Source organism: Lagopus muta, chromosome W (assembly GCF_023343835.1).
Source record: "Lagopus muta isolate bLagMut1 chromosome W, bLagMut1 primary, whole genome shotgun sequence".
NCBI lineage: Eukaryota > Metazoa > Chordata > Aves > Galliformes > Phasianidae > Lagopus > Lagopus muta.
Genome location: NC_064471.1, coordinates 2,511,947 through 2,539,505, shown reverse-complemented (window position 1 = coordinate 2,539,505; position 27,559 = coordinate 2,511,947). Strand labels below are relative to the sequence as shown.

Sequence of the window (27,559 nt, the reverse complement as noted above, 5' to 3'; positions counted from 1 at the left end):
CCCCCCACGGGATGTGACACGATAGGCTCTCTCCCTGCTCTATGATTGATGTGTGGCACGTGCCCTTAGGGGCGTAGACGAAGCACATAGGTTATATAAGCTAGAGTTCACGTGTAATAAACGCCATTTTGCTGTTCATCATATTGGTGTGTACGTGCAGTCATTTGTTCCTGGCCTGGTTTTAGGTCAGTACCGTAGGAGGCAATGCAACATTGGTGTCCTGTGTGAGGAACCAGTGAGGAACCCACTTGTGAGGATCCCCCTTGCATGAGAAGCCAACTTGCATTTGAAGTCTCCTGCGAGCCTGCGGAATTTCCAGTGCTGTAAGGAGGTAATTACAGGCTGGCCGTGGAAGACCGTGGTGTTACGGTATTCGCCTAAGGGCGTGCCTGCAGCAGCTGGCTGCTGTGCAAGTTCGAGGGTGGGGATAGCCTGTGGGTAACGGCAAGTTGCTCTCGAATCGGGACATCAGTGCCGTGCTGGTGATGGAGCAAGTTATTAAGATAATCCTTCAGTTCTGTAAGGACCATTTCAACAATGATACTCCTTCTGAGAAGGACATTGCCGCTATACCTACTCGCCTGGAAGAGTAGTGGAATCTTCCCTCCTCTCAGGGCATTTTAGACCCCACTAGATGGGATGCATTTACATCCACGCTTGTGCAGCGTGCGATAGAGGAGCAGAAAGTTGCAGAGCTTAAAGTTTGAGGGCTGATCCTTGGCTCTCTGAAAGCAGCGAGAGAAGAAGGTAGAATTCATGAGGCTGCGTGCGTTCTGATGGGTTTGGAATTTACTAACACTGACAGAAGTGGCGCGGGGAGTGTATTTTCTTGCAGGTCCCCTGAGGAAGATAACACCGCAAATATGCCCTCAACTATGGCGATTAACATCTCGTCCACACCTTCGGCACCCCCCTCCACTCCCCCCTCGGCTTCGGCTTCAGCTTCACATAAACAAGTAGAAGAAGACTGCGCTAAACTGTCTGCACTTTTAACTTGCAAAACGGGTCAAGTGCAGGAATCCAAGGTCCTTGAAACTCCCCAGCCGTATCCACGACAACTGCTGTATCCTTCTCTGTGTAATCTAACACCACCTGCGGGGGGCAAGGGGAAGTAGGGATGGGACACTTGCTGTCTCCTCTCAGGAGGTGGAATGCAGTAACACCCAGGGGGGTGGGGACTGCGGGAAAGGTCTGGGTACGGATTGGTCAAAAGTTAGAGAGGCGGTAGAAAAAAAAGGAGAGAGAAAGGGAAGCGATGTAACTTATAGGCGCTCGGATGATAGTGTCTGGCCAGCGCTGTCTGCTCAGGTTGCACACAGAATCACAGAATCACAGAATCACAGAATCACCCGGGTTGGAAGGGACCCCAAGGATCATGTAGTTCCAACCCCCCTGCCTAGCAGGGCCACCAACATACATATTCAGATCAGGTTGCCCAGGACCCCGTCCAACCTGGCCTTAAACACGTCCAAGGACGGGGCATCCACAACCTCCCTGGGCAGCCCGTTCCAGGGCCTAACCACTCTCCTAGTAAAGAACTTCCCCCTAACATCTAACCTAAATCTTCCCTCCTTCAACTTAAAACCATTTCCCCTAGTCCTGCTGTCGTCAGCCCTTTTGAAGAGTTTACTCCCCTCCTGGGTGTAGGTTCCCTTCAGGTATTGATAGGCTGCAATGAGGTCACCCCGCAGCCTTCTCTTCTCCAGGCTGAACAAGCCCAACTCCCTCAGCCTGTCCTCATAGGGGAGGTGCTCCAGCCCCCTGATCATCTTAGTTGCCCTCCTCTGGACCCTTTCCAAAATCTCTATGTCTTTCTTGTACTGAGGGCTCCACACCTGGACACAGTACTCCAGGTGGGGCCTCACAAGAGCCGAGTAGAGAGGGACAATCACCTCCCTGTCCCTGCTGGCCACCCCTCTCCTGATGGAGCCCAGGATCCCATTTGCCTTTCGAGCTGCCAGAGCGCACTGCTGGCTCATATTCAGTCTCTCGTCCATCAGGACCCCCAGGTCCTTCTCTGCCGAGCTGCTCTCAAGGACCACTCCTCCCAGCCTGTACAGGTGCCTGGGGTTCTTCCGGCCCAAATGCAAAACCTTGCACTTTGCCGTGTTGAACCTCATCAGGTTCACCCGAGCCCAGCCCTCCAGCCTGTCGAGGTCCCTCTGAATGGCATCCCTTCCTTCCACCGTATCAACCGCACCACTCAGCTTGGTGTCGTCAGCAAACTTGCTGAGGGTGCACTCAATTCCCTCATCGATGTCATTAATAAAGATGTTAAAGAGCACCGGTCCCAAGACAGACCCTTGGGGGACACCACTTGTTACCGGCCTCCACCTGGACATAGAGCCATTGACCACCACCCTCTGTCTGCGGCCTTTCAACCAATTGCTTATCCATCGGGTCGTCCACCCATCAAATCCACTTCCCTCCAATTTGGAGATGAGGATGTGGTGGGGGACCATGTCAAAGGCCTTGCTCAGGTCCAGGTAAATGACATCGGTCGCCTTCCCTTCGTCCACCAATGCCGTCACTCCATCATAGAAGGCCACAAGATTAGTTAGGCATGACCTTCCTTTGGTGAAGCCGTGCTGGCTGTCTCGGATCACATGCTCATTCTTTATGTGACCGAGCATGTTGTCCAGGAGGATCTGTTCCATGATCTTCCCAGGCACGGAGGTGAGACTCACCGGCCTGTAGTTCCCCGGGTCCTCCCTGCTCCCCTTCTTGTATATGGGAGTGACGTGACCCTTCCTCCAGTCGTCCGGGACCTCACCTGACAGCCACGACTTCTCAAATATGATGGAGAGCCGCTCGGCAACCACCTCGGCCAGCTCCTTCAGGACCCTGGGATGCACGCCATTCGGCCCCATAGACTTGTATTCATTCAGTCTAAGGAGGCACTCTCGGACTTGCTCTGCCCTTACAGTGGGGAGGGATTTATCTCCTCGGTCCCCACATAGAGGTTTGGGGATGCAGGGTTCAGGGACGTGAAAAAGACTAGAATCCTGGCCACCAGTGAAGACCGAGGTGAAGAACTCATTCAGCACCTCGGCTTTCTCTTCATCTGTTGAAGCCAGTTCTCCTTTTAAATTTACCAAAGTAGGTACGCCCGTTTTGGCCTGTCTCTTCTGGGCAATGTACCTGTAGAAGGTTTTCTTATTGTTTTTCACGTCCCTTGCCAAGTTCAGTTCTGCCTGCGCCTTGGCTTCCCTGATCCCACGTCTGCAAGTCCGGACGGCATTCCTGTACTCTTCCCAGGTGACACAGCCTTGTTTCCAGAGCTTGTACACCCCTTTCTTCGCCCTCAGTTCTCTCAGCAGGTCCTTGCTGAGCCATGCCGGTTTCCTACCTCGCCTGCCCACTTTCTTATTCAGCGGAATGGAGACCTCTTGTGCTTCCAGGAGGGCATCTTTGAAGAGCCGCCAGCTCTCCTCAACATCCATGTCTTTGAGGGCAGCGCGCCAGGGGATCTTGGCCAGCAATCCATTGAGTAGCTTGAAGTCTGCTCTTCTGAAGTTCAGTGTCCTGGTCCTGCTCTTTGCCAGGCCCACATTGCTTGAGATCACAAACTCAACCAGGGCGTGGTCGCTGGAGCCCAGGCAGCCTCCAACCTTGACGCCTTTGATGATCTCCTCAGCGTTGGTGAGCAGCAGGTCCAGCAACGCTTCACCTCTGGTCGGTCTGTCCAATACCTGAACCAGAAAGCTATCATCAATGGATTCCAAGAGCCTTCTGGAGCTCTTGCAGCTCGCCGTGTGGTTTTCCCAGCAGATGTCCGGATGGTTGAAATCCCCCACCAGGACAAGAGCCCGTGAGCCAGACATCTCACGCATCTGGAGCAAGAAAGCCTCGTCGACAGCCTCCCCTTGATCACGTGGTCTGTAGTATACCCCTAACACCAGCTGACCTATATTTGTCCCATCTCTAATCCTAACCCACAGGCTCTCAACCTGTTCCTGACTGCTTCTCGTAGGGAGCTCCTCACAGTTTATCCAATCTCTGACATAGAGAGCAACTCCCCCACCCCTCCTACCTCGCCTATCTCTCCTAAAGAGTCTATAGCCGTCGATGGCAGTATCCCAATTGTGGGAGTCATCCCACCATGTTTCTGTGATAGCAACAAGGTCATAACTTCCCGAGTGCATCACAGTTTCCAGTTCCTCCTGCTTGTTACTCAGGCTGCGTGCGTTGGTATAAAGGCACTTCAGCCGGGCTATCCGTCTCGCCACTTTTCCCTTTATAAGGGATCTAGGATCCCCTAGAACAGCAGCATCCCCAGCATCCCCCTGCCCTAGTCCTTCCCTATGCACTCTGCCGTCATTGCCCATGGAGTTTGGTATAAGCCCTCGAATGACCCGTTCAATTCCAGTAGCCCTTATTGTGTCCCCTTCCCCCTTCATTCCTAGTTTAAAGACCTGTCAATGAGTCCCGCTAATTCTTCAGCTAAGATCCTCTTACCCCTCAGGGACAGGCTGCATGCATCAGCAGCCATCATGCCAGGTGCAGTGTAAGTTGCCCCATGGTCAAAAAAGCCGAAATTCTTGCGCCTGCACCAGCTCTTAAGCCATCTATTGAAGAGTTGGGTATTTTGGATCCTCCCTGTACCTTTCCCTGACACCACGGGCATAGAAGAAAAGACCACCTGCACCCCAGCTCCTTCAAGTATTCGCCCCATTCCCCTGAAGTCTTTCTTGATAGACCTCAGGCTTTCCTTATCAACTTCCTCGCCGCCAGCCTGAATTATTAAGAGCGGGTAATAATCTGAAGGCCGAATCAACCCAGGAATTTTCTTTGAAATGTCCCTGACCCGTGCTCCAGGAAGGCAGCACACCTCTCTGCGGGTAGGGTCGGGCCGGCATATAGGGCCTTCTGTTCCTTGCAGAAGGGAGTCGCCTATGACAATCACCCTCCTGTCCTTACGGGTAGAAGCAGTCTTGAGGGTTGGGGGCGACCGCTTCGCCTGAGGCAACCTCACGGGTGAACCCGTCTCCGCACTCTCACTCGTCCCCCCCTCAACTTCCAGGGCCTCAAACCTGTTACGCAGAGGCACCTGGGGAGCCGGGGATGGTCGGGATGGGGGATGCCCCCTCCGCCGAGCAGGTACCCGTTTCCACTCCTCCTCCCTTCTCAAATTGCTGTTAGGGGGAAGAGAGGACACTCTCTAACTCTAACCAGGTCAGGACCAAATGACTGCATGTACACATCAATACGATGAACAGCAAAATGGTGTTTATTACACGTGTACTCTAGCTTATATAACCTATGTGCTTCGTCTACGGCCCTAAGGGCACATGCCACACATCGATCATAAAGCAGGGAGAGGGCCTATCTCGTCACATCCCGTGGGGGGGGGGTCTCGCAGTCGCTTACAACAGGTTTCTTAGGGTAGATCTGGATTTTTTGATTGTCCATTAGTTGTCTCCAGAGCTGGAGAAGGACATGGTTGGGCTGGCAGTCGATCTTAGTAAATTGGACCCCAGCCCAAATTAAATCATTAAACATTTGCTTTCGGGAGACCCTTACGGGTCCTGATTGAGGAACTCGAGTAGCCAGCATTTTGGTTTTACTTCCTGGCAGGACCTCTGCTTCTTCCAACATCCAAAAGTTGTGCCTAATCCGCAGGCGTTCTCTTTCTCCTAGGTTGGCCACTAACTGGGAAGCCTGATGGACTACAGCTTCTGAGGCCACCAGGGTATTTAATATAGAGACTAGGGTACCATAGAGATGAGAGGGAGCTTGCTGTAGAATCAAGTCTCTCATCCCTGCTGAAAATTTGACCATATCAGGGCCATCAAATGTGTCTTCATAGATAGCCTCTCTTACACCCAGTTCGCGGATATAATTTTGAAGGTCCTCCATGGAGGACCACATCCCTGCATGTAGAAGTATATCTGAATTATTCGGCCACACCATATGGCAGGCCACCATTAGCCATTCTATTATAGAATGGTTTTCAACAAGGTATTGATTACCCACATATAACCTCTGCCTGAGAGCAGGATGAACAGTCATGGTGGCCAACTTGGCTATTTCTGGGCCATTCACCAAGACACTTTCTGCACCAGAATCCCACAGTCTTAATAACCAAGCCTGCACACTTTCTCTAGGCTTCTGCCGAAATTGCTGCACTAAATCCATCAGTTCTGTTTCCGTGTATGGCCAGGCTGTTACATGTAAATGAGTCTGGGCAGGGGGCCACTGATCAGGCGGCACCCCTGCTGGTCGGTCCTGCACTTTTTTTGTTTTCTAAGTTATGACAGGACAGACTTCTAGTGGATTGGTCAGAATTGGATACTCAAAATCTAATTTAGATTTTTTATTTTCCTGATCAACAAAGCCTGTTGTTTCAGGAGTCTGGTCATTGTTTATTGAAGTGTTATGAACTTGGCCTACGGGAAAATGTAGAATTGGCTTCTTCCCTGTTAATACGCCAAGTTCTTGCTCTAGTTTTTCAATACAGTCTTTTAAAAGTTGATTTTCATTCTCTAAAGTATTATTTCTGATTTCTACATGATTTAAGGCATTTAGTAATGGCCATGCCACTGTGGAGGCAGCCAGTTGTCTTTCTTTAGTGAACAGTACATCTTGCTAAGTCCCTGTGTCATGGTTCTATGTTTTTTGGGTTTCAGTATTCCACATTGTCAATGGTTTACAGGCTGGTTCGGCCCGGTTCCATAACCAACAGGGCAGTAGGATCTGCGGATCCGCACCTCCAGGAAAGGGGAAACAGCTGACCCCAAAATACTTGAAAACAACAGCAATAATCTGAGGTGAAACAAATGATTTACTAAATAGAGTATCAGCAAAAAAAATACAATGAGAGAGAGAGTCTGTCTGGATGGTAGATAGACCTCACCACAATGCTGAGGTGAGACGTGCAGTCCAGTTGAGTGACTGAAGAAAAACAGACGGCGAAGCGCAGACGGCACAGCGCAGACTGCAAAGAAGGAGGATTAGGTGACCTTGCACAGAGTTACATCTCCTTACTGACTGCAAAGCCTCCTGGGGAAATGTAGTTCTTCTCCATCGGACGAATGTTCGGCAGAAGTCATACCCTCCCCAGTGCATTACATGATGTTATGGTGTGGAGTACTGATAACCAAAAATCATAAAACAGTGACATTCCACCTCTTATTCTACAGCACTACATCATGCTTAACGCATGAGATTACAGACTGCACTCCCCCATGTCAACGGTTTACGGGCTGGTTCGACCTGGTTCCGTGACGAGCGGGACAGAGGGATCCGCAGATCCGCGCCTCTGGAAAAAAAGAAAACAGGGGACCCCAAAAAATAATTTAAACAGCGGCACCTATATGAGGAGAAACAAACTAATTTACTAAGTATATTATCGGAATGCAAGATAACACACTATAATGCAATATAATCAGAATTGAAGCTAATAAACCAAATATAATGTGAGAGAGAATGTCCGAAAGGTGGACAGGCCTCACCACAACGCTGAGGTGAGATGCGCAGTGCAGTTGAGCAGCAGGGAGACGGGAGCAGCGCCCACGACGAAGGGCAGGCGAGAAAGAGCACATCAGGTGACCTTGCCAGTAGTTAAACCTCCTCTCCCTGACCGCAAGGTCCCCTGGGGAATGTAGTTCTTCTTCTCTTCAGGGCAAGTACCCAGGACTTGAGCATTGGCAGTTAAAGTCCCAGTGCCCCACATGATGTTATGATGAGGAATACCGAAAGCCACAAATCTCAAAACCATGGCATTCCACCCCTTATTCTACATCACTACATCATGCTTAATATATATACAAACAGTAATTATCAAACATTAAACACACGCACACACAAAAATCTGTGTATTTACATGGAATTACTGGCTGCACTCCCCCAACATCAAATTCCCTTGTGGTACACACTGAACATCCCCATTTCTCGGCATCACCCACCAAGTGGACCCAGATCCCTGGGCAAAAACAGTTCCGCGAAGAGGTTTGCCCTTCCCAGAAGCTGGAAGGATCCAAACCGCTTTTCCCAGCATGTTCTTTACATGTACTACCGGAAACTTATCTCCCTTAACAGTATGTAGGGAGCTAGCAGGACCGTCGCGATTGATTGAGCCTCTAGTATTGACTAACCAGGTGGCATCTGCCTAATGCTTCTCCCAGTGCTTGTATGTTCCACCACCCATTGCTGTCAACATGGTTTTTAGCAACCCATTGTAGCGTTCAATTTTACCAGAAGCTGGTGCATGATAGGGAATATGGTAAATCCACTCAATGCCATGATCTTTGGACCAAGTATTTACAGGAGAATTTTTGAAATGAGTCCCATTATCTGACTCAATCCTTTCTGGGGTGCCATGTCGCCACAGGACTTGTTTCTCGAGACCCAGTATGGTGTTTCGGGCGGTAGCATGGGGTACTGCAAATGTTTCAAGCCACCCGGTGGTTGCCTCCACCATGGTGAGCACATAATGCTTACCATAGCGAGATCGTGGCAAGGTGATATAATCAACCTGCCATGCCTCCCCATATTTATACTTTTGCCATCGCCCTTCCTCCCAGAGAGGTTTCATCCTCTTGGCTTGTTTAATTGTGGCACATGTGTCACAGTCATGGATAACCTGTGCAATGGCATCCATAGTTAAGTCCACCCCTCGGTCTCTAGCCCATTTGTATGTTGCATCTCTTCCTTGATGACCTGAGGTTTCATGGGCCCACCGAGCTAGAAATAATTCACTCTTGTGTTGCCAGTCCAAGTCTATTTGAGCCACCTTAATTTTGGCAGCTCGATCTACCTGATGGTTATTTTGCTGTTCTTCAGTAGCCCGACTCTTGGGTACATGAGCATCTGCATGGCGCACTTTTACAACCATATTCTTTATTCGGGCAGCAACGTCTTTCCACAGTTCAGCAGCCCAAATAGTTTTACCCCTTCTTTGCCAGTTATTTTGCTCCCACTGCTGTAACCACCCCCATAAGGCATTTGCCACCATCCATGAGTCAGTGTAGAGATAGAGCATTGGCCACCTCTCCCGCTCAGCAACATCTAAGGCCAGCTGGACAGCCTTTACCTCTGCAAATTGGCTTGATTCCCCTTTCCCTTCAGTGGCCTCTGCAACTTGTCGTGTGGGGCTCCACACAGCAGCTTTCCATCTGTGATGCTTTCCCACAATACGACACGATCCATCTGTGAACAGGGCATATTTCTTTTCATTCTCTAGTCGTTCACTGTATGGTGGGGCCTCTTTAGCATGCAATACTTCTTCTGCTGGTGAGGTTCCAAACTTTTAACCTTCAGGCCAGTCCATGATGACCTCCAGGATTCCTGGACAGCTGAGGTTCCCCATCCGTGCTCGCTGCGTAATCAATGCAACCCGCTTACTCCAAGTGGCATCAGTAGCATGATGGGTGGAGGGAACCTTTCCCTTGAACATCCAGTTCAGCACTGGCAGTTGAGGTGCCAGAAGGAACTGTGTTTCAGTACCGACTACTTCGGAAGCAACCCGAACCCCCTCATATGCAGCTAAGATCTCCTTTTCAGTTGGAGTGTAGTGCTCTTCAGACCCACTGTATGCCCGACTCCAGAATCCCAGGGGTCAGCCTCGGGTCTCTCCTGAGGCTCTTTGCCACAAACTCCAAGTGGGACCTTTTTCTCCAGCAGCAGAGTAGAGGATGTTCTTTATACCCTGTCCCATCCGTACTGGCCCTAGGGCCACGGCACGGGCTATCTCCTGTTTAATCTGTTCAAAAGCCTGCTGCTGCTCAGGGCCCCATGTAAACTCATTTCTCATTCGCGTCACATAATGAAGGGGGCTTACAAGGAGGCTGTAGTATGGAATGAGCATTCTCCAAAAGCCCACTGCACCCAGAAACGATTGTGTCTCTTCCTTATTAGTGGGCGGAGACATGGCAGTGATTTTGTCGATCACATCTGTCGGGATGTGACGACGGCCATCTTGCCACTTTATACCTAGGAACTGAATTTCCTGGGCAGGTCCTTCCACTTTGCTTCGCTTAGTAGCAAAACCAGCACGGAGAAGGATCTGGATTATTTGCTCTCCTTTCTCAAAAACTTCCTTTGCTGTGTTGCCCCACACAATGATGTCATCAATGTACTGTAAGTGCTCAGGAACACCTCCCTGTTCCAGTGCGGATTGGATCAGCCCATGGCAAATTGTTGGGCTATGTTTCCACCCCTGGGGCAAACGATTCCAGGTATACTGAATGCCCCTCCAGGTGAAAGCAAACTGTAGCCTAGATTCTCTGGCCAAAGGAATGGAGAAAAAGGCGTTAGTAATGTCAATGGTGGCATACCATTTGGCTGCTTTTACTCCAGTTCATACTGGAGTTCTAACATATTTGGCACAGCAGCACTCAGTGGGGGTGTGACTTCATTCAGGCCACGGTAGTCCACCGTCAGCCTCCATTCTCCACTGGCTTTACGCACTGGCCATATGGGGCTGTTAAAAGGTGAGTGAGTTTTGCTGATCACTCCCTGGCTCTCTAGTTGATGAATTAACTTATGAATGGGGAGCAAGGAATCCCTGTTGGTGCGGTACTGCCGCCTGTGCACCGTTTTTGTAGCAATCGGTACGTATTGCTCTTTTACTCGCAGCAGCCCCACAACAGATGGATCTTCTGACAGGCCAGGCAAAACAGACAGCTGCTTAATGTTGTCTGTGTCCACAGCAGCTATTCCAAAGCCCCATCGATACCCCTTAGGATCCTTGAAATGCCCCCTTCTGAGATAATCAATACCTAGTATACATGGAGCCCCTGGGCCCGTCACAATAGGATGTTTTTGCCAGTCCTTACCAGTGAGGCTTATCTCGGCCTCCAACACAGTCAATGTTGCCGTTCGAGCCCGTTCCGAATTTCCCGGGAGACCGCAGCTTGGCCAATTACTGAGGCGACACCAATATGATGAGCAGCAAATGGCGTTTATTACCCGTATACACTACCTTATATAGCCTAATTACTTCGTCTACGCCCCCAAGGGGGCACATCACACATCAATCATTAGAGCAGGGAGGGAGCTTAACACATCAGACCCCGCGGGGGGGTCTCGCAGTTTTGCAGTTGCTGACAACATCTCCCCCTCTCCATGCTCAAGAAAGCATACTACAACTCGAGAGGACCCTAACCGCGTACAGCCCGAAATCCCCGCATTTGCGCCTATACATGCTATTGTCCTCTCGGTTAAGCCTTGCCCCGTTACAACCCGATTCGCAAAATACCCTATCCTAATAATCCTATAACTTATATAACTTATATAACTCTATAACTTATATAACCTTATAACTTATAACCTTATAACTTATATACTTATATAACCTTATAACCTTATATAACACTATATAACTTATACCTCTATATAACCTTAGAATCTATACTTATTAACTTATTAACTTAACTTACTTATTAATTTAACTTATTAACTTAACTTAACTTATATGCTTATAACTTAATGACAATCTATTATCTTAACAATCTTAAAATCTTAATATCTTATATAAGTTCTACCTTAACGTTACAACCGTCTATCAGCCTTAAGATAAGTCTTAGAAAAAACGATGCAGTGTATCCCTATTTAATGCGAAATCAAGCTGGGACACTTGCTTTAGCAAGCGCCATGTCCTTATATATAATATAACTATAAGAACCAAGCATAATACTATCAGACCTAATATAACAACTACCGGATGTAGTACAGAGTTAAGAATTCCCGTAGCTGTGGGAGACCAACCGAAAAGAACCTCCCACCAATGATGTTCTCCAGCTTTCATTACTCTCTCCAAGATGCGATGTATCTTTTTCACGTCATGATGAACAGTAATCAAGGTCTTTTGTCCGTTGTCTTTGATGCGTTCTAGTAGTCGATGCAGATCGTCATGTTGTAGAAGCTCCTTTACCAAAGCGAGATTCATTCCAATCAGCGCTGGACGCAAATCTTTGATCAGGGTGTAATTGAACTTCAAAAGCTGATATGAAGTAACAGGAACTGTATAGTTAAAATCACATCCTAAAATATTGATAAAATTGCAAACACAAAGATTTGAGTGATTGGCAGTATCAACAATTATATCCCCTATTTGTATGGAGTCGCAATGAGTTCTGATGCAAACACATCCTTTTCCAATATAGACAAGCATTGATTTGAACATTCTACCAGGCTGGACCTCAAAGTGGCAGATATTTTGTTCAGTGTCAAAACAGATATCTTGGGTCTCAAATGAATTACTTTCGCAAATAAATCCTTGTTGTTCTCGCATGGCACATGAACTAACGTCCACAGTTTGCCATTTCTCATTCTTTTGAAGAGCCCATATCCGATGTTCAATTGGATACAGAGTAGTCTCACCATGATTTAATCCTAGAGCCACGATTGGATAGATCGTGTATACTGAAGCATTACTTATCATCAAAACAAAAGCCATGGCATAATTGGTGACAGGGTCATAAGTGAAGTTAACTAAATGCCACCATGATTGAAATTTTCTTTCAAACCTATTTGCATTGTCCCAAATCACTTTTCTAATTTCAGTGGGTATAGTGCCATCCTCACCTTCTCTCACGATTGTCGCTGCTATAAACTGCATCCACATCTGGGCCTGAATGCAACTGAGGGCTAAAGAAGTATTACCTTGGACTGCTGAAAGCGCATCCATAATCAGCTGATGATCTTTTCTATCTATCTTTTCCCATTGCGGTAACACATCTGATAAAAGCCATTGGCTTGTTCCTAAACCTGATAGAGACGACTGTAGAGGATGTTGCAATTCACGTATATTACTTGTAATGGCATTCAATTTACTCATGAGTATTTCAGTGTCTATACTGTTTAAGACTCCTAAACCTGTTCCCAGAATACCAGAAACATCTCTTTTTGCTCTTCTAGGTGTATCAAGTGCCTGTCGATGTAGCCATGCCGACCATCCGGCATATGACATGCCTATGTTCTTTATAGCGTACGACCCGATTTGCGGCTATCATTTCCTGCACGGCGGCTGCTAATCCCTCATTAGTTAATGGTGCAACTTTCTGATGATCTAACACATATTTAATAAGCTCCCCTGGGGTAGTTAGGTTACCCGGTGCTGCTCTGATGATTTGCTGGATGTCTGGCAACGATTTCTGTTTAAGACATTCTATTATGACTGCGGATTGGACCTCCCTTGGGAGATCAGATCCCTCCACTGCACGAATTAGGCGATTCGCAAAATCAGAAAATGACTCAGAGTGGCTCTGCTTTATGTCTGCCCACGGATGCACAGGTTCCACAACCTTAGCCACTTCTCGCAGGGCTTGGAGGGCTGCCGTTGTAACAGCTGCCAGCTCTCCTGGTCTGAGCATTGCTGCTTGGCCCTCCGGGGATCCCACCATTCCATCTGCCCGGCCTTGAAGACGTACAAGAGTAGTTCTCTCGCCTCTGCGCTGGCCATTGGCTGGATGGTGGGGGTCCCGGTTGGCAGCAGCCACCACAGCTTGAAGTAGTCTATCCCATTCATCATGCCATAGGGTGTATTGTACGGGCTCAAGAATAACATGCATAAGGTTCACCGCATCATATGGCAAAAGATTAGAAGCCATAAGAGCTTCCACCGCTGCCATAGTAACAGGGGAACGCAGGCCTTTGCTCTTAACTAATTCCGAAAGACAAGTAACCGCTTTGGAATCTAGAGGAACCCAAGCTGGACCCTCTGGTCTTACCACCACCGGCAGAGCGCGAGCGACACCTGCTGGATCTGCGGACTGTATGTCCTCCCTCACTCGAGCCCAATCAGTGAGGGTAGGCGGGCCCCATGAAGCTGTCGATATGGGACCACGCCCCTCCTGGGCGGACTCCGGGGCCATCCCCGTCGGAACGCTCCCCCCACAGCAAGGCCGGGGACAATCCACGCCCCTCAGGGGGTGGCCACCGTTGCAGGCAGAATCGGGCAGTGGGTGAGTCCCGCCCCCACTGTCGCATTCCACAAGTTGTATCCCAGCCCCTCCAGACATCTCTCCCTTCTCAAGGACCCTCTTATCAACTGTGCTAGAAGTTATACTACATTCCTCCACCGACCCCCCTTCCCCGTTATCTTTATAGGGCTTAAGCGAAGGATATATGCTGCGAGCCGGGTATGGAGGTGGGTCCTCCCTTTTATGGGATGGTTGCTCCTGCTTCACTTCGTTCTTCTTTATCTCCAGGGTCGTTGTTTCTGGTGGGGCCGAAGGAGTCAGCGCCATCTTGCCCTCTGGCGAATCTGTAGGGGAGACAAGACCCCCCCCTGGCCCGAGCCCCAGCAGCTCCCTAGCACGGTCACCTGCAACCTTCTCCTCTTTTGCTTTCTTAAGAGCTGTTAAAATCAATCCCCATACCAAAAACTCTGCTGGTTTCTGAGTAATCATTGCCCTCTGTGAGAGCGCGGCAGTAAACGAATCCCAATTATTAGGATCATATAAATCAGAAGGGGATGATAGTAATCCCTCCTTCTCCAGCAACATAAGTGTCGCTGATATCTCCTTCTTAGAAGGAACATTTTTCCCGCAATAATTTTTGCATGCATGAAAAATCACCTTTATGACGGCTTCCATAACGCCTCCGGCCGAACATACACCTGGCCTCTTCTGGCGTTTCCCCCCTAGCGTCCTAGGGGAATTTTGGCTCCTTTCCCCGAGCCTCCCGCCTGACGAGGAGTAATGCGCACTCCTCCCCGTCCCCGGGTTTCCACCACTCCGCGGATTTGAATTTACCGCTACCGCAGTGGAATCCTGCTTCCGGCAGGCAGCTGATTCACTCCCAGGAATCACGTCGATCAGGGTCACCACTTGTTGCCGTTCGAGCCCGTTCCGAATTTCCCGGGAGACCGCAGCTTGGCCAATTACTGAGGCGACACCAATATGATGAGCAGCAAATGGCGTTTATTACCCGTATACACTACCTTATATAGCCTAATTACTTCGTCTACGCCCCCAAGGGGGCACATCACACATCAATCATTAGAGCAGGGAGGGAGCTTAACACATCAGACCCCGCGGGGGGGTCTCGCAGTTTTGCAGTTGCTGACAACATGAGAGCCCACGGTCACTCCAGAAATATGGATTGATTCTGTCCCTTCATGACTTGAGGGCATCAGAGTGCACTGTGCACCAGTGTCCACCAGGGCCTTATATTTCAGTGGTTCTGATGTGCCAGGCCATCGAATCCACACAGTCCAATATACTCTATTATCCCTTTCCCCCCCCTGACTGAGGGCAGGGCCCCTCTATTCATTACCTGTGGTAACTGGAGCAACGGCACTGGTGGTTGATCTGCCTTGTAATTCTTTCACCCGGGCTCGTAGTACAGGAGTAGGTTGACCGTGCCACTTCCCCATGTCTTCTCCATGGTCACGTAGGTAATACCATAAGGTAATTCGCGGTGTATTATTCCTTACTTGAGCCGGAGAGCGTCTGCCTCTAACAGCTGAGATTTTTGATCGTGCACGTAAGAAGGAAGGTTCATCGTCTTTAGTTAGGTGGGCTCGCATAAATTTCATCATCTCCTTCACCTCCTTCGCTAGACTCATTTGATTATCCTGATCTTCATCCAGTGTCTCTGATACTGCTACAGGTTTGTCACGGTTAATCAGTTGAGACACTTGCTCCGTCATTCTTGATATTGCAGCAACGGCAGAATGAATTGGGGACAGCAATTGTTCGTAGTTTTGGAGCGTAAGAATTAATTCGTAAATTAAGGGCGTTCTCTGTTGTTCTTGGTATCTGTCACACGCTGACGTTAGTGTAGCGGCATATTTGTCTGGTGCTGTTGTCACAATTTTCTGCCATATCTCAGGTGTTGTCCTCACCTTTTCAGGGTCGCGGTTTTGGTGTGGTTGGTTAGGAACAAAGTCAGGGTCATACAACATTTCCACCACGCCTATTTCCCTCAAATACTGGATACCCTTTTCAACTGTATCCCATTTTTTCATTGCAATCTTCAAGCCATTTTTGAAGGGATACTTTTCCTTCACAGCTATTAACACTCGTTCCCAGAGGGAGGCAGCCTCATCCGAACATCGACTAATTCCTCTATCAATAGCTGGATCTCTGGCAATGGCACCTATTTGGCGAGCTTCATTACCATCCAGAGACAAGCTATGGGCCCCACTGTCCCAACAGCGAACCAGCCAGGAAACAATACTTTCATTCAGGCGCCGTGTGAACTCCTTTCTTGAACCTTGGATTTCAGTCATCTTTAGAGGCGGGCGAGTAGTAATAGAGACTTCCTCTTCATCACTCTCTTCTGCATGTCTCTTAGTTTTCGCTTTTGCCTTTCGCGATGGTGGTGGTTCTGAGGAGGGCCCCTCGCCTGGATCTTCCTCCTCCTCCTCCTCTTCTTCTCTTTTTCGTTCCAGACGCGAAGACACTCGTTTCCATTTCTTGCCTTCCACAGGAGCAACTGGTATTGTTACTGGTGTCTCCTGTGATTGATTAGATTTGACTTGGGGATTTTCCCCTTTGGCTTGAACCTCAGCTCGGAAACTCTCTCTCTCCAGAATGGTATTATATAGGGCACGGTAAGCACAAGCCAAACCTCAAATCAGTTGTACCTCCTTAGATTTATGTAAGCCGCATAGTCCCTGACTCAAATACTGGCTTAGTTTCTCAGGATCCCACAGGTGTTCAAGAGTAAAATCCCATGACACTGCGGGTCCCCATGCTTCTAAAACCTTTCCTAAACATCTCCATATTCCCTGCCAATCATCATTCTCTAGTTTTGGAAGAGACTCCTTTCCCTTATTATGAATGAATTGGAATACATTCAGGAGAATTGATGACGCGAACAACAACATGGGTATTAATTCAGGATTCAAAAAACGTTTGACAAACCGAGAAGAAAACCCGGAGACTGGTCTGAACATTGTGTTGTTTGTGAAATTAGCTATTCCATTTGGGATGTAGTTGTTTGTGAAATTAGCCATTCCTTCTGGGATGTAGTTGTTTGAGAAATTAGCCATTCCTTCAGGGATGTAGATGTCAAAGTTCAAATCATACCACATTGCAAATAGGTAAAACATAGGTGTCTCCATCAGTGTCATTAGGTACCTATATATGGTTGCAATTCCACAACACATAATTATGAGCTGGATTATTGGCCAGTAGGTTGTGACTAACACCATTGCTTTTAATCCTTTACCCAGCACCCCCACGATAACGAGTGGGTTCATCGCTGGTGCTTGCTAAAAAAGGGTTAATGAATTGAAGCTAACAAGAGGAGGGAAAAAAAATGAAAAAAGGCACTACACAGACTAAGTAGTGCTCAAAGTTTACAAATATCCCAGAACACTGGCAGTACGCTTAATCTTTCAAGGTCAGGTTTTCCAGCACAGAAACCTGAACTACTGATAATGCTCCCTAACGAAGCTCTCTAAGAGCAGAGAGAAAAAGAGATTCGTTCAAACAGCTAAAAAGCAGTCGCCCCACGTTGGGCGCCAAAAATCTGTCACGGATTTGACCAGATCAATCTATGTCCGTGACAGGGGCGACAGGCCTCTGCCCTCCCCCCCCCAACCCAGTCCCACAAAAATGGGAAGGAAGGAAGGGAGGAAAAGAGCAGCGGCAACAATCTATGGAGGAAAACTTATTTTACTATAATATTAGAATACAAGATAACACAATAGATACAATTTAATTGCAATTGAGATTAATAAATCAGACAAGATGAGAGAGAGAGTTCCCGGGACCGATTCAAACCTGAAAAGCTTGGAACGGCTAGGAAAGCACCCTCCAGCACCCACTGCCAGGCAGCAAGAGAGCGCCCCCCCCCACCCGGAAGGGCCAGATCCTGTGACTTCTGTAATGTACAGGGATAGGTAGCTGGGATTCGGGCAGTGACACTTTAATGCCCCGTACACTACATGATGTTTTGATGTGGAATACTGAAACCCAAAAACAAAAAAACAAAAACAAAAAACATAGAACCATGACATTAGTTTTCCCTTTTGCCTTTCGCGATGGTGGTGGTTCTGAGGAGGGCCCCTCGCCTGGATCTTCCTCCCCCTCCTCCTCCTCTTCTTCTCTTTTTCGTTCAAGACGCGAAGACACTCGTTTCCATTTCTTGCCCTCCACGGGAGCAACTGGTATTGTTACTGGTGTCTCCTGTGATTGATTAGATTTGACTTGGGGATTTTCCCCTTTGGCTTGAACCTCAGCTCGGAAACTCTCTCTCTCCAGAATGGTATTATATAGGGCACGGTAAGCACAAGCCAAACCCCAAATCAGTTGTACCTCCTTAGATTTATGTAAGCCACATAGTCCCTGACTCAAATACTGGCTTAGTTTCTCAGGATCCCACAGGTGTTCAAGAGTAAAATCCCATGACACTGCGGGTCCCCATGCTTCTAAAACCTTTCCTAAACCTCTCCACATCCCCTGCCAGTCATCATTCTCTAGTTTTGGAGGAGACTCCTTCCCCTTATTACGAATGAATTGGAATACATTCAGGAAAATTAATGACACGCACACCACCATGACTATTAATTCAGGATTCGATAAACGTTTGACAAACCGAGAAGAAAACCCGGAGACTGGTCTGAACATCATGTTGTTTGTAAAATTAGCTATTCCATTTGGGATGTAGCTGTTTGTGAAATTAGCCATTCCTTCGGGGATGTCAGTGTCAAAATTCAAATCATACCACATTGCAAATAGGTAAAACATAGGTGTCTCCATCAGTGCCATTAGGTAGTTATATATGAAAGCAATTCCACAACACACAAGAGTGAGATGGATTATTGGCCAGTAGGTTGTGAGTAACACCATTGCTTTAAATCCTTTACACAGCGCCCCCACGATAACGAGTGGGTTCATCGCTGGTGCCTGCTAAAAAAGGGTTTATGAATTGAAGATAACAAGAGGAGGAAAAAAAAGAAGAGAAAAAAAAGGCACTACTCAGACTAAGTAGTGCTCAAAGATTACAAATATCCCAGAACACTGGCAGTACGCCTAATCTTTCAAGGTCAGGTTATCCAGCACAGAAACCTGAACTACTGATCATGCTCCTTAACGAAGCTCTCTGAGAGCAGAGAGAAAAAGAGATTCGTTCTAAAAGCTAAAAAGCAGTCGTGCCCCATGTTGGGCGCCAAAAATCTGTCACGGAGTTGACTAGATCAATCTATGTCCGTGATAGGGTGACAGGCCTTTGCCCTCCTCCCCCACCCCAGTCCCACGAAAAATGGGAAGGAAGGAAGGGAGGAAAAGAACAGCGGCAACAATCTATGGAGGAAAACTTATTTTACTATAATATCGGAATACAAGATAACAAAATATAATACAATTTAATTGAAATTGAGATTAATAAACCAGACAAGATGAGAGAGAGTTCCCGGGACCGATTCAAAGCTGAAAAGCTTGGAACGGCTAGGAAAGCACCCTCCAGCACCCACTGCAAGGCAGCAAGAAAGTGCCCCCCCCCCCCACCCGGAAGGGCCAGATCCCGTGACTTCTGTAATGTACAGGGATAGGTACTTGGAATTATGGCAGTGACACTTTAATGCCCCGTACACTACATGATGTTTTGATGTGGAATACTGAAATCCAAAAACAGAAAACAAAAACAAAAAATACCATAGAACCATGACAGACACGCTGGTCCGAGTTCGATGGATTGAGAATTCACCATCTGAGAATATTGCCCGCTGGTTACATCAAAAGGTACGGCATGCTGGACAAAAGACAACGTGGGCAGCTGCTAAAGCATGGGGACTGCCCATACAACTATCTGATATCGTCCAGGCATGCCGGGATTGCGATGCTTGCTCCAAGATGAGGCCGAGATCGTTGCCCGAAAGAACAGCCCATCTTGCTAGAGGACACAATCCTCTCCAGTGACAGCAGGTCGATTACATTAGGCCTCTTCCTCAGTCTGAAGGGGCGAGATACGCCCTGACCTGTGTAGACACTGCAAGTGGGCTGCTGCAGGCCTATCCAGTACCGAGAGCAAACCAGGCATATACCATCAAGGCACTCACTAAACTGATGTCTGCCTACAGGACACCTCAAGTCATCGAGAGCGACCAAGGGACTCATTTTACTGGTGCAATGATACAGCGCTGGGCAGAAGAAAATAACATCGAATGGCAATTCCACCTGACTTATAATCCAACGGGGTCAGGCCTCATCGAACATTATAACGGTATTCTTAAAGCTGCCCATAAGACAGACTCCCAGTCCTTGCAGGGGTGGACGAAAAGACTGTATGAAACCCTGCGGGACCTGAATGAAAGACCTCGAGACGGCAGACCCAGCACCCTGAGAATGTTGCAGACGACATGGGCCACCCCGCTTAGGATCCAAATTACGGGCACTGATCATCAGGTAAGACCCCAGATTGGTAACGAAAATAATCTTCTGCACCCTGCCCCTGAGAATTTAGATCCAGGTACCCATAAAATAAAAAGGCCCTGGAAGGTGCAGGTAGGACCCAAGTGGTGTGGCCTACTTGCACCTTGGGGGAGACTATTGGAGGTGGGAGGCTCAGTAGTCCCTCCAGTAATAGGTACATGGCCTACTGATATTGTGGTCAACACTCCGATCTTTATTGCTAAAGGGACCCCCATCGTGTCCCTGTGACAGATCAGGACACCTCCTTTGGTGCCTGATATCGTTATGCAGCCGCAGATATCGGGCCAGAAGGTGTGGTACAGGCGGCCAGGACGTGCCCCAGTACAGGCGGAAGTGTTGACCCAAGATAGAAATACAGCCTGTATCTTGCCCTGGAGAGCAGACCTTCCCCTCCTGGTACCTGTAAAACATCTGTATTACTCCCCGTGAGTCTGTGAGCCTTCTGGATCACCGGAAGGAACAAAATGCCATCAAGCATTCCAGTGTTGCTGTCAGATCACGTACAACACCTGGTGATGGTCTGCATGGGACTGATGGAACAGAGAACGGACCTGCACCTCATGACCTCATGCCTCCAGTCACATCATCAAGCACTGGCCCATAGAAGAGTATGGACATCCACTGATCATCACTCATCTGGAATTGTACCAACACATGTCGCGATAAAATTGTATAAGCGTCGCAATATACTGGATCTCTGTATTAGGGAAAGCTTACCCTTTTGTTAACCTGATCATTGGTTCACGCCGTGAAGGGGTGGAGTGTATGGGAACTGCTGAGTCAAGGCCTGAACCTCTGATTGATCACCTGAGACGAGCCATGAGTCAGCCAGAGGAGCACAGGTGAAAGCAATTCCCTGTGCTGCTGGAAGGAGTGGAGCCTGGCTCCACCCCTCCTAGACCTATTTAAGGGCTGGCTACGAGAGGGGAAGTATCTCTTTTGGAGTTCACCTCTTTTGGTGTTTTGTGGTGGGTTCAGCTGTAGGGTAATTTTTTTCCCTTATTCTTTTTTTGTGGTCGTTGTCTACTTTGTCTAACTTTCTTGATTGTGTTGTGATTATAATATCTTGATATCTATTGGTTATTGATTATACAGAGGGAATTAGACGTGGTGGACATGTTGTATGACCGTAACTTTGTTCCTAACCACCCATGTTAATACCCTGACCCTGAAAAAGTGGGGACGACGCCTGAGATATGGCAGAAAATCGTGACAACAGTGCTGACCAAAATGCCTCTACACTTATGTCAGTGTGTGACAGATACCAGGAACGACAGTGAACACCGTTAGTTTATGAATTAATTCTTACGCTCCAAAACCACGAACAATTGCTACCCCCATCTCACGCTGTTGTTGCTGCTATGTCCCTAATGATGGACCATCTGAATGAAGTGCGAAAGCAAGTGTCTCTTCTGATTAGTCGTGACAAACCTGTAGCAGTATCAGAGACGCTGGATGAAGATCAGAATAATCAAAAGAGTTAGGTGAAGGAGATCATGAGATTAATGCGAGCCCACCAAACTAGAGATGATGAACCTTCCTTCTCACGTGCACCATGGGAAATCTCAACTCTTAGAGGCAAACGCTCTCCGGCTCAAGTAAGGGATAATACACTACGAATTGTATTCAGGTATTACCTACGTGACCGTGGGGAAGACATGAGAAAGTGGCACCGTGAACCTACTGCTGTACTACGAGGCCGGGTGAGAGAATTACAAGGCAGATCAACCACCAGTGCAGTTGCTCCAGTTAGCACAGGTAATGAATAGAGGGGCCCTGCCCTTAGTTGGGGGGGAAAGGGATAATAGAGTATATTGGACTGTGTGGATTCGATGGCCTGGAACATCAGAACCACTGAAATATAAGGCCCTGGTGGACACTGGTGCACAGTGCACTCTGATGCCCTTGAGTCATGAAGGGACAGAATTAATCCATATTTCTGGAGTGACTGGTGGCTCTCAAGAATTGACTGTGTTGGAGGCTGAGATAAGCCTCACTGGTAAGGACTGGCAAAAACATCCTATTGTGACGGGCCCAGGGGCTCTGTGTGTACTAGGAATGGATTATATCAGAAGGGGGCGTTTCAAGGCTCCTAAGGGGTATCAATGGGCCTTTGGAATAGCTGCTGTGGACACAGACAACATTAAGCAGCTGTCTGTTTTGCCTGGCCTGTCAGAAGATCCATCTGTTGTGGGGCTGCTGCGAGTAAAAGAGCAACAGGTACCGATTGCTACAAAACGGTGCACAGGTGTCAGTACCGCACCAACAGGGATTCCTTGCTCCCCATTCATAAGTTGATTCGTCAACTAGAGAGCCAGGGAGTGATCAGCAAAACTCACTCACCTTTTAACAGCCCCATATGGCCGGTGCGTAAAGCCAGTGGAGAATGGAGGCTGACGGTGGACTACTGTGGCCTGAATGAAGTCACACCCCCACTGAGTGCTGCTGTGCCGGACATGTTAGAACTCCAGTATGAACTGGAGTCAAAAGCAGCCAAATGGTACGCCACCATTGACATTGCTGATGCCTTCTTTTCCATTCCTTTGGCCAAAGTATGTAAGCCACAGTTTGCTTTCACATGGAAAGGCATTCATCAAGGGAGAGATGCGACGTACAAATGGGCTAGAGACCGAGGGGTGGACTTAACTATGGATGCCATTGCACAGGTTATTCGTAACTGTGAAACATGTACCATCATCAAACAAGCCAAGAGGATGGAATTTCTCTGGGAGGAAGGGCGATGGCAAAAGTACAAATATGGGGAGGCATGGCAGGTTGATTATATCACCTTGCTACGATCTCGCAATGGTAAGCATTATGTGCTCACCATGGTGGAGGCAACCACTGGGTGGCTTTAAACATATGCAGTACCCCATGCTACCGCTCGAAACACCATACTGGGTCTCGAGAAACAAGTCCTGTGGCGACATGGCACCCCAGAAAGGATTGAGTCAGATAATGGGACTCATTTGAAAAATTCTCTTGTAAATACTTGGGCCAAAGATCATGGCATTGAGTGGATTTACCATATTCCCTATCATGCTCCAGCCTCTGGTAAAATTGAACAATACAATGGATTGTTAAAAACGATGCTAAAAGCACTGGGTGGCGGAACATTTAAGCACTGGGAGAAGCATTTGGCAGACGCCGCCTGGTTAGTCAATACCAGAGGATCTATCAATCGTGATGGTCCTAACCAATCCTGTTCCCTACATACCGTAGAGGGAGATAAAGTCCCTGTTGTACATGTAAAGAGCATGTTAGAAAAGGTAGTTTGGGTTCTTCCAGCTTTTGGAAAGGGCACACCTCTCCGTGGTACAGTTTTTGCTCAGGGTCCAGGATCCACCTGGTGGGTAATGCAGAAGAATGGGGATGTTCAATGTGTACCTCAAGGAAAATTGATGCTGGGGGAGAGCAGTCGGTAAATCAATGTATATATGTATATCCATGGGTGTGTAATACATTTTCATCATTTTTAGTTTGTTTCTATGTGTATGTGTATATATTTTAAGCATGATGTAACAATGTAGAATATGGGATGGAATGTTGTGGAGAGCATTGCTGAGAGCTGGCTTGCAGAAAAGGGTCATGTTGACACAACCCCGCTGATAAGACTGAAATAACTAGGCATAAACACGAGCCTGCTGACCTATCATCATCAAGGACAGCAGGATTATGAGGAACCAACATGAAGGAATAACAGGATGCAGAACTGGGGGTGCTGACCGTGGGAATGCAGCTGCGGTTGTTATTAGCTACCTGCGCGCCGACCTATCAGGAGCTCGCATTTTGCAATATGTATTAGCCTCCTTATACGCTGTAATAAATAACGCTGCCTTCTGATTAAAGTTTGAGAGTGCTTGATCAAGCCCTTGGTTGTATCTTTTCTCCCGCCGGTTGCGACAGAATGTCATGGTTCTATGTTTCTGGTTTTTTTTTTTTTTTTTTTTTTTTAATGGTTTCAGTATTCCACATCAAAACATCATGTAGTGTACGGGGTATTAAAATGTCACTGCCCCAGTCCCAGGTACTTATCCCTGTACATTACAGCAGTCACGGGATCTGGCCCTTCCGGGTGGTGGGGGCGCTCTTTTGCTGCCTTGCAGTGGGTGCTGGAGGGTGCTTTCCTGGCTGTTCCAAGCTTTTCATGTTTGACTCGGTCCCGGGAACTCTCTCTCATCTTGTCTGGTTAATTAATCTCAATTTCAATTGTATTTTATTTTGTTATCTTGTATTCCGATGTTACAGTAAAATAAGTTTTCCTCCATAGATTGTTGCTGCTGCTCTTTTCCTCCCTTCCTTCCTTCCCATTTTTCGTGAGACTGGGGTGGGGGGGGAGGGCAAAGGCCTGTCGCCCCTGTCACGGGCATAGATTGATCTAGTCAACTCCGTGACAGATTTTTGGTGCCCAACATGGGGCACGACTGCTTTTTAGCTTTTAGAACGAATCTCTTTTTCTCTCTGCTCTCAGAGAGCTTCGTTAAGGAGCATGATCAGTAGTTCAGGTTTCTGTGCTGGATAACCTGACCTTGAAAGATTAGGCGTACTGCCAGTGTTCTGGGATATTTGTAATCTTTGAGCACTACTTAGTCTGAGTAGTGCCTTTTTTTTTTCTTCTTTTTTTTCCTCCTCTTGTTATCTTCAATTCATAAACCCTTTTTTAGCAGGCACCAGCGATGAACCCACTCGTTATCGTGGGGGTGCTGTGTAAAGGATTTAAAGCAATGGTGTTACTCACGACCTACTGGCCAATAATTCATCTCACACTTGTGTGTTGTGGAATTGCATCCATATGTAGGTACCTAATGGCACTGATGGAGACACCTATATTTTACCTATATGCAATGTGGTATGATTTGAACTTTGACATCTACATCCCCGAAGGAATGGCTAATTTCTCAAACAACTACATCCCAAATGGAATAGCTAATTTTAGACACAACACAATGTTCAGACCAGTCTCCAGGTTTTCTTCTTGGTTTGTCAAACGTTTTTTGAATCTTGAATTAATACTCATGTTGGTGTGCGTGTCATTAAGTTCTCTGATTGTATTCATAATTTTATTCATAGTTATGAGTAATAAGAGGAAGGAGTCTCCTCCAAAACCAGAGAATGATGTCTGGCAGGGAATATGGAGAGGTTTAGGAAAGGTTTTAGAAGCATGGGGACCCGCAGTGTCATGGGATTTTACTCTTGAACACCTGTGGGATCCTGAGAAACTAAGCCAGTATTTGAGTCAGGGACTATGCGGCTTACATAAATCTAAGGAGGTACAACTGATTTGGGGTTTGGCTTGTGCTTACCGTGCCCTATATAATACCATTCTGGAGAGAGAGAGTTTCCGAGCTGAGGTTCAAGCCAAAGGGGAAAATCCCCAAGTCAAATCTAATCAATCACAGGAGACACCAGTAACAATACCAGTTGCTCCTGTGGAGGGCAAGAAATGGAAACGAGTGTCTTCGCGTCTTGAACGAAAAAGAGAAGAGGAGGAGGAGGAGGTGGAGGAAGATCCAGGCAAGGGGCCCTCCTCAGAGCCACCACCATCGCGAAAGGCAAAAGGGGAAACTAGGAGACATGCAGAAGAGAGTGATGAAGAGGAAGTCTCTATTACTACTCGCCGGCCTCTGAGGATAACTGAAATCTAAGGTTCATGAAAGGAGTTTACACAGTACCTGAATGAAAGTCTTGTTTCCTGGTTGGTTCGCTGTTGGGACAGTGGGGCCCATAGCTTGTCTCTGGATGGTAATGAAGCTCGCCAACTAGGCGCCTTTGCCAGTGATCCAGCTATGATAGAGGAATTAGTCGATGTTCGGATGAGGCTACCAGCCTCTGGGAACGAGTGTTAATAGCCGTGAAGGAAAAGTATCCCTTCAAAATGGCTTGAAGATTGCGATGAAAAAATGGGATACAGTTGAAAAGGGTATCCAGTATTTGAGGGAAATAGGCGTGGTGGAAATGTTGTATGACCTTTATAATCAATGGATATCAAGATGTTACAATCACAATATAATCAAGAGAGTTAGGCAAAGTGGACAATGATAACTCGAGAGAATAAATGAAAGGCTTACCCTTATGCTGGGCTCACCTACATAACACCAAAAGAGGTGATCTCCAGAAGAGATCCTTCCCCACTGGTAGCCAGCTCTTAAATAGGTCTAGGAGGGGTCCATAAGTGCATTGTTATCATGTCATTAACCAACAAATGCAGCATGCATGTTAAGTGCTAGTTGTTGAAGCAAAGCCAGGCAGCATCAGTACATTGTTACAAGAGAGAATACTCTACTAACATATTAGTTAGCTTGACTAACTCAAGAAGTTTCAAGAGTACGCTTATGGTAGCTATCTTCTAGTACTTGCAGACTTATTTCTCATTTAAAATTAGGTCTAAACTTTGACTAGGATACACTTGGGCTCTGGAAGTCACTCAGAGCCCCAGTGGTCTGATTTCTTAGCTTCTGCAAGGAGGTACTACAGTGCTTCATAGTCCAAGACAAGTTGTCACTAAAATATTTTCTTTTTCCTACAAAGTATGATTCTGCTTGACCAGCAGGCAAGAGGTAAGGTGCTTAATTTCTCCTAAGCTCTGTTGCAGCTTTTTTGTTAGACATGGGATAATATTTATTGGAAAACACTAACCCATGTTTGGGCAGTAAAGGCTGTTTGGTAAACTTTAAATTGCCGTTCACACTGACTTGTGTGTACATGAAGCAAATGCCCAGTCCATAAATACTTGTGGGCCACAGCTTGTAAAATTGGGTCTGCCTGGCTCTCAAAAAGAAATTCTCTGAACTCTGAAAAAATACAGGAAGTAACTCCACATTTCCCAGAGAAGCAGTTTAATAGTTTTGGGGTCTCATACTAGTTCTCTAATGCACTGTATTGAAAAGGTGGCTGCCCCCCCCCCCCCCCCCCAGAACTGGAAAGGGTTCCTGTTCAGGAAAGCAAGTGGTTATCTCATCTAATAAGAAAAGAGCTGTTTATATTTCCAATTAGAAGAGTTCATAGTAGCATTCAGTGTTATAAGAACAGAATGTCACTATTTGCCAAGCTCAACCATCATCAAAAATCTGTACCTGCATCAGTGAGCCTCTTCACCAACTGAGCAACAGTAGATCTCTTCTGGCCAATAGCAACGTAGATACAGTACGACTTCTTTTTCTCATCTACTCTGTCATTAAATCGTTTTTGGTTGATTATTGTGTCAATTGCAATTGAAGTTTTCCTGTATA

The 27,559-nt window shown here is 47.3% G+C and overlaps 2 protein-coding genes across 2 annotated transcripts in view; both read right to left on the bottom strand.

Annotated features, from left to right (window-relative positions):
- Window positions 1–16,066, bottom strand: part of LOC125686403 (uncharacterized) — a 292,860-nt gene extending 276,794 nt beyond the window's left edge. Inside the window, exon 1 of the mRNA XM_048930339.1 lies at window positions 16,048–16,066. The gene's annotated coding sequence lies outside the window, so the exon portion shown is untranslated. The remainder of the gene's footprint in view (window positions 1–16,047) is intronic.
- LOC125686389 (ATP synthase subunit alpha, mitochondrial-like) overlaps window positions 13,214–27,559 on the bottom strand; it is a 29,764-nt gene continuing 15,418 nt past the window's right edge. Inside the window, exons 5-7 of the mRNA XM_048930309.1 lie at window positions 27,404–27,552; window positions 14,029–14,209; window positions 13,214–13,496 (exon numbers count right to left, since the gene is read on the bottom strand). Of these exons, the coding sequence (XP_048786266.1) occupies window positions 13,214–13,496; window positions 14,029–14,209; window positions 27,404–27,552 (613 nt within the window). The remainder of the gene's footprint in view (window positions 13,497–14,028; window positions 14,210–27,403; window positions 27,553–27,559) is intronic.